This window comes from Tetrahymena thermophila (assembly GCF_000189635.1).
Source record: "Tetrahymena thermophila SB210 genomic scaffold scf_8253900, whole genome shotgun sequence".
NCBI lineage: Eukaryota > Ciliophora > Oligohymenophorea > Hymenostomatida > Tetrahymenidae > Tetrahymena > Tetrahymena thermophila.
In genome coordinates this window covers 42,633-53,928 of record NW_002475968.1, presented here as the reverse complement: position 1 = coordinate 53,928, position 11,296 = coordinate 42,633, and the positions used below count along the sequence as shown (strand labels likewise).

General features: G+C 21.5%; 2 protein-coding genes across 2 annotated transcripts in view; both read right to left on the bottom strand. All coding sequences in view use genetic code 6, as the record gives it.

Annotated features, from left to right (window-relative positions):
- TTHERM_000976530 (hypothetical protein) overlaps window positions 1–2,464 on the bottom strand; it is a gene marked incomplete at both ends in the record, with an annotated part of 4,073 nt that extends 1,609 nt beyond the window's left edge. The window contains 8 exons of the mRNA XM_012800864.1: window positions 247–336; window positions 624–713; window positions 983–1,072; window positions 1,347–1,436; window positions 1,709–1,789; window positions 2,040–2,129; window positions 2,313–2,368; window positions 2,426–2,464. Of these exons, the coding sequence (XP_012656318.1) occupies window positions 247–336; window positions 624–713; window positions 983–1,072; window positions 1,347–1,436; window positions 1,709–1,789; window positions 2,040–2,129; window positions 2,313–2,368; window positions 2,426–2,464 (626 nt within the window). The remainder of the gene's footprint in view (window positions 1–246; window positions 337–623; window positions 714–982; window positions 1,073–1,346; window positions 1,437–1,708; window positions 1,790–2,039; window positions 2,130–2,312; window positions 2,369–2,425) is intronic.
- Window positions 2,465–2,912: 448 nt separating this feature from the next.
- Window positions 2,913–8,247, bottom strand: TTHERM_00976520 (hypothetical protein; the record flags this gene model as incomplete). Its single annotated transcript, XM_001027190.2, has 2 exons — window positions 2,913–6,378; window positions 6,437–8,247. 2 exons carry the CDS (start codon window positions 8,245–8,247, stop codon window positions 2,913–2,915), a joined length of 5,277 nt encoding a protein of 1,758 aa, XP_001027190.2.
- Between the last annotated feature and the right edge of the window lie 3,049 nt (window positions 8,248–11,296).

The window sequence follows — 11,296 nt, the reverse complement described above, 5'->3', positions numbered from 1 at the left end:
TTTAAAACTTAAATTTATATAAAAATTAATATGCTACCATTTTTCTAGTATATTTTGAATATAATCACCATTAGGATTCGATTATAAGTTATTTAAATAAAATTAAAGATTCTTTAGCTTTTAAGAGTGGTTTCTCAAATCAACCCCCCCCCCCACCCCAAATAAATGAAAAGAGTGATTTATATTGTTTTAAATTCATTTTAATATCAAAAATATCAAAATCCAAAAAAAATAAGCCATTTTTACTAAAGATGAAGTGTCAGATTTGAGAGATTAAAACACTTTTCTAAACCAGAAGCTAAGCCAATTACACCGATATCACCAATTTAATTTCCACTTTTTAATATTGATGAAAAAATTATGATATAGTTAATTAGTTAGAAGAAAAAAATGAAGAAAATATTTGAAATAATAAGAAATTAATAAATTTATTTATTAATAATAAAAGCAAAATGTTGAAAATAAAAATGATTTAAATTAATAAAAAAAACAAATATAGAATAAATAAAGTAAAAGAAAAATAAATGAAATAAAGGGTTAATAAATAAATTAAAGGTCAGTTGGGTTGGTTATATTCTTTTAAATTTGTTAAAATATTCAAAAATAATAAAAATTGTTTTTACTAAAAATGTAGTGTTAAATATGAGAGATTAATGCACTATCCTAAACCACTAGCTAATCCTGATGCGCCGATTGCTCCAATTTAATTATACCTTTTTAAATATTAAAAAAAATATATGTAGTTAATTAGTTAGTTATAATGAAAAAATGAAAAAATAAGAAATTAATTAATAATAAAAGCAAATTTAGAAGAAAAAAAAATGATTTAAAAAATAAATAAACATTTATAGAATTAAACAAAAGAAAAATAAATTAAATAAAAAGCTAATATATAATTTAAAAGAGTTAGTTAGATATATTATTTTAAATTCGTTTTAATATTTAAAAATATCTCAATCCAAAACAAATAAACTGTTTTTACGAAAGATCAAGTGTCAAATTTGAGAGACTAATGCATTATCCTAAACCAAAACCTAAACCTGACGCACCATCAACACAAATTTAATTATTACTTTTTATATATTGAAGAAAAAATATAAATGTATTTAGATAGTTAGAAGGAAGAAATGAAGAAAATAAATGAAATAATAAGAAATTAATTAATTAATAATAAAAGCAAAATTTAATATTTAAAATGAGCTAAATAAATAAATAAACAAAGAAAGAAAAAAAACAAGTAGAATCTAAAAAAAGACAAATAAATCAAATAAAAGAGAAAGAAATATTGTTTTAAATTTTTTTTATATTCAAAAATATCTCAATACAAAATAGATAAAATTTTTTACGAAAGGTCAAGTGTCAGATTTGAGAGATTATTGCAATTTCCTAAACTATAACCTAAGCCTGACGCACCTTAATCACCAATTTAATTGTACCTGTTTAAATAATGATGAAAACATAAAGAATTAAATTGTAATAAGGAAAAAAAAAATGAAATATTAAGAAATTTGTTAATAGAAAATGAAAAAATGAGTTAAATTAGCAAATTGACAAATAAATAAATAAAGACACAAACCAAATAAAAAAAAGAAAAATAAATCAAATAAAAAGTAAATAAATAAATTAAAAGAGTTAGTAAGTTATATTGTTTTAAATTCATTTTTATATTCAAAAATATCAAAATCAAAAACAAATAAATTTTTTTTACTTAAGATTAAGTGTCAAATTTGAGAGATTAGTGCACTTTGCTAAACCACAACCTAAGTTTAATGTGCCAATTTAATTTCCACTTTTTATATTGAAGAAAGTATATATAGTTAATTAATTAATAAATATGAAGGAAAAAAATGAAGAAAAATAACAATAATAAAATAAATAAATAAATAAATAAATAAAAAAACACTAGCAGTATAGAAAAAAATAAAATAAGTGAAATAAAAAACTAATAAATAAATTAAAAGTGTTAGTTAGTTATTTTATTAAATATTCATTTTTATATTCAAAAATATCACAATTCTAAACAAATAAACCATTTTTACTAAAGATCAAGTAACAAATTTGAAAGATTAGTGCACTTTTCTAAACCAGAAACTAAGCTTTATACACCTTATTAAATATTTGGATTAGATCTTTTTAAATATTGATAAAAATTTAATGTAAATTAAGTTAAAATAATTAAAAAATAGTTTTTAAATAAAAATGAATGAATAAATATGATAATTTAAATTAGGAAAATAAAATTTTAAATAAAATAAAAATTTTATTTTTAAAAGGCATTAATAAATAAAATTAATATGAGCAAATAAATATACAGATTTTTCAAATAAATATTGAGTTCCTAAAACGATTAAAGTTAAGAGCTTAAAAACTTATTTGATTAAAAAAAATAAATTAAAATAATATTAATATGAAAATTAATATTTACTTGTTCTAGATTGTAAAAATATTTTTTCTATTATATCATTTATTTTTTTTTTCTTTTGAAAAATATTAAATATCAATTTTTTGAAATTTAATTAATAAAAAATATATTAATAAATTTATTAATTAACTTTTATATCAAATTAATTTGTATAAAAAATTTTAAAAATTATCAAATACAAATTTATAAATTTTGTTTTGAGCAAAGAGAAATCACACAAAGTGTTAGCTAATAAACAAATTATCAAATATTAATATTTCTAATAAAAACTTATACTTATAAAAATAGCAAGAATCATAGAGGGGTAGTCAGTCATATATTAATAAAATTCTATTAAAAAATGTACTTAAAAATTATAAATTTAATTTTAAGAATAATAAAAATAGTCTTAAATCCTAAATTTAATAAATTATTATTTATTATATTAATTTAATTCATTAAATTACATAAAAAATAATAATAATAAAATATAATACTAAGTTATTAAAAATCACTAAATAGTATATTCATTGCTATGCTAGCATTTAAACTCAGTAAATACAGTTTCTTAATCTTTATAATTTGATAAAAGCTTCTCTTTTTAAATTGTTTTTAAACAGGTTACAGGAATAGTTATTTAGTTATTTTACTAATATGGATTTTCTTCATCACTTTTTAGAGAAATAGCAACATTTTATAAAACGTTGGGATCAACTACTTCGATTTCAAACTCTCTCAAAATGAAATAATCCTTACTATAAACAACCAAAAAGACAGTTCCAATATCTTTTTTTTGAGGATTACCAGAAATTAATATATTGTTATTCACAATTTCTACTCCATTAATCCATGCAGGAAGTTTAGTATTATCTATCAAAGGTTTTTGGACAATATCTTTTTAGAAAATACTCAAAAATCTTTAAAAATAAGATTTTTTTTTCTAAATTTGTAGGTTTATTTCTCTTTTGTTAAAGGAAACTATTTATTTTACATTACATGCTTCTGTATTAATAGATTCTCCGCTTGTTTTATATTTCTATTTCGCAAAATCACTTACAAATCCTAAAGCACACGCTTTTATTGCTTACTTTATTAAATAGAGGGATACAGGAATTTTAGCTACTCCATTATCAATTTTAACTTAATTTAGTAATTGTACGCATTATTTAATATTATCAAGAAGGAAATTATCATCAAAAACTATTTTTGGTAATGGATTAAAAGATATTTCATCAAAATTAGCTTAAATATTACAATAATATTTATACCAGTCTGGGCTTTGATTATTAATTTACTAAGCTCTCTATTACAACTACTCCAGTAAAACATAAGACAAGTTATCTCGTTGAAGGATATATTCTGCTAAAAAAGATTCAAACGTCTGTCTAATGAAACTGTTTTGCTAATAAAGCTGGCTTACAAGCTCTTCAGATAAATGGTAGCTTTCTTGTTTTTCTTTTTTGTTTTATTCAATTAAGTAATCGATTATTCTTGGGTAGTTTAAAACCATGTTATCGTCAAATATATTTACAAGACTATTATTTTGATAAATACTGCTCTTTTTTCTTCTATTTTACGATTCATTTTAGTCATTTATATTAGGTTTAACAAAATTTTATTGAAACTCATAAGCCTTTGTCAGTTTTCTTCTTGAAATACTTTTTTATCTGTTTTCTCTCTGTTAATCTACTGACTATCTTTTTGAAAAGATTGTAATGCTTTAGTTTTACTAATAGTTACACTTAGGAGAAAAAATCTAACTATTTTACTAAGATTAAGAGTTTGAAGCAGGGAAACATTGGCTATTACTTGCTGATAAGATATCAGATTATTTCATATCTGTATTTTAACCACTTGGAGAATGGCGAGGACTTTAGTCATCTTTTATTTCATCCTGTGCTTGATATTTGAACTATAAATTCTATTTAATTTACTCTTATTATCCTGCAGGGCTATCTTAAATCTCAATAACTTTGTCATTTATATCATATTGTTGTGATAGATTTTTATTAACTGGACTATTTACAGATTAAGTCAGTGTATTCTCATTGAAAATTATTTCCAAATAATTTGAATCTACTGAGTAGTAACTCACTAGTTACTTTTGTATTTCATCATCAGTTATAATTTTCTTTAGGTATTACAAAACTTTATTTGCAGCCACAATGTTTTAATTATTTAATAAAATCTATTTCTGATAAATACTACCAGCAACAACTACTTCTTTTGAATAAGTGTATTTTTTCTTGTTTGTGATGTTATAAATTTGATATTTATATCTCCAAATACCTAATAAACCAATAACAGGACTTATCACTTAAATTAGTATTTAAAGCACATAACTAACTGGTACTTTTCCAACAGTTATTTCCATAAACTATTCGTTTGTCGAATAGTTATCAGTAACTTTTAATTTGATTTTTACTTTTTAATTAAAATTACTTTAGTTTGGAGTACCACTAAACATTCGATCTTAAGCAGAAAACTATAACCAAAAGTTAACTGGTATTTCAACATACTAGTCTCCGTCTAATATTTATGCTGAATAATACAAACTTGTTGAACTATCACCATAGTATAAATCAGATGATACTTAGTAATAAAAAGCCTCTAAAATGTATATAGAAGAATCAGGAATTTTTGATGCCAAGTCATTTTAAAGAGACGCACCACTTTTGAGCTAAACCTTCGCTTGTTCTGTAATAAAACTTATCTGTTAATAACTGAAAGTGTAAAATATATCATAATTAACTCCATCTGATACTTGAACATTAAAGACTATTTAATCTTATGGTACCATAGAATAAAATTTTATTTTTTTTAATAAAGCTTGATTTACATTGTTTATATCTCCCTCAATTTTTATTTCATTTTGATATTAAGAAAAAATACTCAAAACTCCAGAATAATTATTTTCTACAAATTTTCCTTAAGAAATATTAGCTACGCTAACATAAATTGTAACTTAAGATTATAGGCTATAGATATATTGCTAAGGGTTATCTATATTTAATTTCAGCGATGGAGATATCTGTAATTAAATTGGGTAATATACTATGCTGTGTTGCAGAACATATTTTATTGCAGTATTTATGTCTTGCAATTTATCAGGTGTTAATGTAGCTTAAAAATCTGCACTTGATATACTGGTAATATCTAGTTTCAGAGAAACTCTAGGATCAAAATCTTGGGCTACAGTATTTTAAACATCTACAAGGCCAAGGAGCTGACACTGGTTTAAAATTTTAGCAGATAAAGAAGAATCTATTCCTAAATATGAATTCACAAAACTTGAACTTGTAAGTTTTAAAAATGTTTGAAAAACAAGATTTATAGTAGTTTCAACATACTGTCCTTGAGAGTTTTATGATAGAGAGTCCTTTACAACATTAATTTTAAGGAGGTTTTAAGCAGATGAGAATCTTATCCATGATTATAAAGGTTATAAAATGTAATCTTCATAAGAATATACGCTTTTTATTATAACCTAATTTTCAGAGTAAAGAGGAAACACATACATATTCAATTATTATCCAACATAAATGGGTTACGTAGAGTCTATTTCTTAATAAGTTTGTTGGTTCGTACCTTGAAGTGTAGTTATTTGATAGGTAAATTAATAAAAAATAATTTAGCTTTTCAGATTGATGGATACTAATGGTATATCAGAGGTCAGATACCCATCATTTTCATCTTAGCCTATGCACACATCAATATAGTTACCTGGAGTTTATTTTTTCCAAGTTTACAGAAGAATAGGATTTAGCTTATCTTAAATGTCAATTAAGTAAAATGCAGGTTCTTCATATGAAGGTATGACCACGTATTTTTCATTACTCATAAATAATCCCTATATAAGACCTCCAATCAGTTATACTGTAGAAATTATTTTTAACTGAGTAAGATCACTTGTATCACAAATAATCAATCCTTTGTAAGTACTAGAAATAATTAAATACTTATCATCTGAAGTTAGTCTATTTTTTAAAAAGAAATAAATATTTTTAATTACATATATTATTGATAATGAATTACAATGGTCCAGAGGCTTCATTAGTAAATAGTGATGATATGAGTTTAGGGTTACTTTTTTCTGTTAAATCTAGTACTATTATGCCATATGTTTATGTGGAGCTAAATAAAATAGACTTATTTCTCATGAAAACAGATTGGCTAATAGTCTATGATCCTATACTTAAGTTATTACTATTGAAAATCGATAGCAGCTTAGGATTTCTTTTATCTGAAATATCTATTAACACCACCCCTGTTTATGTAGAGCTAATATAGCACATAGTTTCTTAGTAATTACAGTCCATGAAGTAGAAAAAAGGGCTTTTTACTCCAAAAGTCAAATTATTTTATATATAAACTGGAGTAGCTGGATTAGTAAAATCCATAACACTTAAACCAGCAGGTCCTTTAGTAACATACATTAGAGATTCAGTTATGAAGTATTTAAATTTCATGACATATTAGTACTAAACATTTTTCTCTAATTAAATTATTTCTTTCAATATTCCTTAAGGTTATCTCTATAAAACTACAATACCTTAAGTTATTCTTGTCAGAAATACTATTCCCTTGTTAGTATCTACTATACACGAAATATCGGGGTTTACATAAGTAGTATCTTTATAGAAATTTATGTCATAACTTTAGACTATGTTTGACAATATGTTCGGTCTATCAAGAAGAATGTTATTAGTATTAGATTTTATATATATTTAGAACTAAAGAGTTCCAGAAAAAAATATTAAATTTTCTTTATCATTTAGAGCAATAAAATCAGACTCACCTTTGATTTAAATAGTCTAAAAAGTTTTTAAAATCTACTAGGTTATATCATAAATGATAATACCTTAAGAGCTGAATTGTGTATAAATGTATTTTTCATCTTTAGAAACGTACATCGTGCCTGATTTAGTATTTTAGATTTATTGTGAAAAATAATTGATATTTGAGCAGTTATGAACAGTTCCGCTAAGTATACAAGCTGAAAAATCATACACATAGAATCCTCCGTAATTCATTAGTAAGTATAAGATATTATTAGATTTTAGATGAAAATCCTGGACATACTAATAAGTAGGTAAGTAAATTGATAGGTAAGTATATGTTGCATCTTTATTAAAGGTAGTAGAATCTGTAGAATATACTTATAGTCCAATAAATTTGCTACCAACAAGTAGCAGGTTGTTAATAAATTATACCTTAACTATTACATTTGCTTATTAAAGTACTATTGAACGATAATATTTGAAATTTGACAAATCCATCCAGTAACTTTGTTGATTATTAATTTGACTTTGAAATATTTATATTTCATTATAGCAGACTACTAAAATAGCGTCTTAAACTCCAGCTATAAATTCTACTGAGTATGCTTGCAAAGAGTTATTTGTTTAGAATGCTAAGTTGACTTAGGTTGAATTTTTTTAGAAATCAATATAAAAAACATTACCTTCAGATTAACAAACAAAAAGTAAGTTTCTTAAAGTATCAAAAGTAGATTTATTGATTTATCCGCTTTGTATGGCATAGTTAACTTCAAGTTTAGGATTAGATGGATCATTAACGCTAAATAGATTGAAGCCACAAGTCTATAAACTAAGAAATATATACTATCTTTATGAATAAGTAAAATAGTAAAGATAAGAGTTCATATAATATTTGCAAAATTGTAAAGAATCTGTGGAGAATACAGGATAGGGCTTGAATATAGGCCATACTGAAGTATCGTTTGAAGCTTAAGTAAAAGATTGCGTCAACCTACTTGATTATTAAAAGATACATGAAGCATGCATCAATAAATTGAAAGCTAAAATAATGAATTTTAAGCTCATTTGACAAATATAATATCTAATTTATTTTAGTTAAATTAATTATATTTCCTTCATAAAGTATAGAAGCACTTTCTATATATAGTGATAATAAAATAGAAAAAAATAATTGATTTATTTGTTGATACTATATTTAAATTTGATAGAATTCATTAGTTGAAATTTCTTTCAACACCTTTTCTATAATAGGCTGATTATTTTTTAATTAAAGAACGCAAATCAATCTTAAAAGAAAGATCCAGCTTTTCAGCTTTTGAAGTGAATTTGATTCTATTTAATAATAATTAATTATGTTACTTAATAACGTTAAAAGAAATTTAAATTTTTTGAAAGAATTCATTCAAGCTTACAAATTTGTAATTTATTTGAATAAAAGAAAATAAATTAGATAGTTGAATAAAGAATTAAAATTATTTTCAAACTAAATTTTTAACTAAAAAATGATATTTTTAATAAATTAGGATATTATCAAGTAGAAAAAAATTGAAATTATAAAAATAAAAGCAAGAAATAGTAAAATATATAGAAATAAAGGCTATTGTAATCACCTAAACAAAAAAAATTAATTAAAAGAAATTAGTTCTTTTTGCGTTTGTTATTCAAATCAATAAACTTCAAAAAAACTTTCAATCAACATTATATATTTAGTAACTAATCTTAAATTGTTTCCTTAATTTAAATATAATTTATTGATTTTTATTTCTATGCTAAATCAATATCTCTCATTTGTTTAAAAACTCTTAAACTGCTTTCTAGAAAATTATAAAGAACATCTATCACCATTTATAGAGAAAAATTATGAAAAAGAAAAGAATTAATGTTGATAAACTCTTTGAGAACAACTCAAATTTCTATGATAATATTGAAAGAGATACTTAAAATATTTAATTGATTAATAGTTATAAGTAAATTTAAATATTTTATTGCTTATAAATGTAAGTAGTAAATCAATTTAAACTATTATAGAAGCATATTCATTCTTTTATATAAATTTCAAATGAGTTAATACCTCTTTTGCAAATATTAGGTTCTCTAATAGTTCTTACATCTGTATATCTAGCAAAGGATTAAATAAATCATTTAAATGATCTATGTAATTAAAATCAGTGTTTTATATATGACTTGGTTGGCACATTTTATTTTAATTGATTCAATATATTTTAAATTTTGATTTTGATAGTCATTTATTTATTAATACTCTTTCTATTAAAATGTGAGAATCATTTAATATTTAATACTAAAATGTGAAGTAGTTTTATATTTATGTTGAAATATGCTTTTAATACTTAAATATTAATTTCTTTTGGTATTTTATAAGTAAATAAATACTTTTTACTTACTATCTAAATTCTTAAAAGAAATAACTACTATTTTCTTCTAGTAAGTTGTAAATTGTAATTAAGAAGATAACTAACTAAAAAAATAAACATTCTTTACATTCAAATAATTATCTAAACATTGATATTTAAAAAAATAGCTTACTTAAAGTACTATTTTTAAAGAAGGAATATAATTATAGGGCTCTCATTATATATTTATCATAAAATCGTATATAAAATGATTATTGATAAATCTACCAATTCATATTTATTGAGATTGATATATAAATTAAAAATAACTACTATTTTGACTATGAATGTTTTATCTTAGATTTAATTGGCAGATTTCATTTTAATTTGCATTAATAAGTATTTATACTATTAAATTTTCAAGAACCCTTCAATATTAATACTCAAATATCAAGTAGTTTTATATTTATTTTGAAATGTGTTTTTAAAACTTAAATATTAATTGATTTTTGCATTTTCAAAGTATATTTAAGGAAACAATTTCAATAGTTTGAATTTGAAAAGAAATAATTACTTTTTTTCTTAATAAATTAACTAACTAATTTAAAAAATAAACCTTCTTAATATTCAAATAATTTTTTTAAAAATTTGATTTAAAAAAATAGCTAATTCTAAGTATTATTTTAAAAGAAGAAATATAATCATAGGGTACTTATTATATTTATGTGATAATAACGTTAGATAATATGATTATTGATTAATCAGCGAATACATATTTATTGAGATTGTTCTATATTTTAATAACAACTCATCTATATTTATTTACAAATTATTACGTTTTCTAATTTTTAAAGTGACACATTTCTGCAACAATTCCAATTAATCTCAAATTAAAATATACCTCAAGTAATAATTAGTTTTTTGAGCCATTTTTTAAAATAATTATCAGGCTTTCATTTTTGGGTTTTTTTTAATTAAAGTCAAAATTTAAATATTTTTTATTTTTTAATGTAAAAATATATACAAAAATAAAATAACAAGTTAATAAAACATTTTATATATACTTAAGCAATAAAATTGGATGATGAAAAGATAAAATTTAGTTATTTCAATATTAAAAATGAATGATTAAGTAAATAATCACTTAATGGTTGAATTTTTGTGAATATTTGCTTTTTAATGATCAATAGTCATCATTTTATTGATTTTAAAAATAATTTCTTATTTAAAAACTTTAGATAGTAATTGTTTTTTAATAAATATTTTACTTTAACATGTAATTATGAGAGGTGAGGGGGAGGTGTATGAATGTATTTTCGAGGATTTTTAAGTAAATTTAAAAATTAAAATTTATTTGAATTTTTATTTTTAATAATCTACTTGAATTTAATAACCCACGCCTCATAATTCATTTCTATTTTTAATTTTATTTCTTCTATATTTTCCATATTTGATATTAGATGATTTTAGGAATAATGGTAATATTAAAATAATAATTTTTATTTATTATTTTTCAGGTTAAAAAATACTTATTAATAATATAAAATTAAATTTTATTTTAAATAAGAAACGATATAATAATCTTAATATAACAAATCGGTAAATATTTTAAATAAATTAAAAATTTTAATTGATAAATTATTGTTTAAATTTAAATTATTTTTTATGTAGAATTTTTTACACATAAAATATTAAGTAATTAATAATTTATTATAATTGTTTGAATTAAAAATTAATATATTTATTCATTTACATAAATTAAT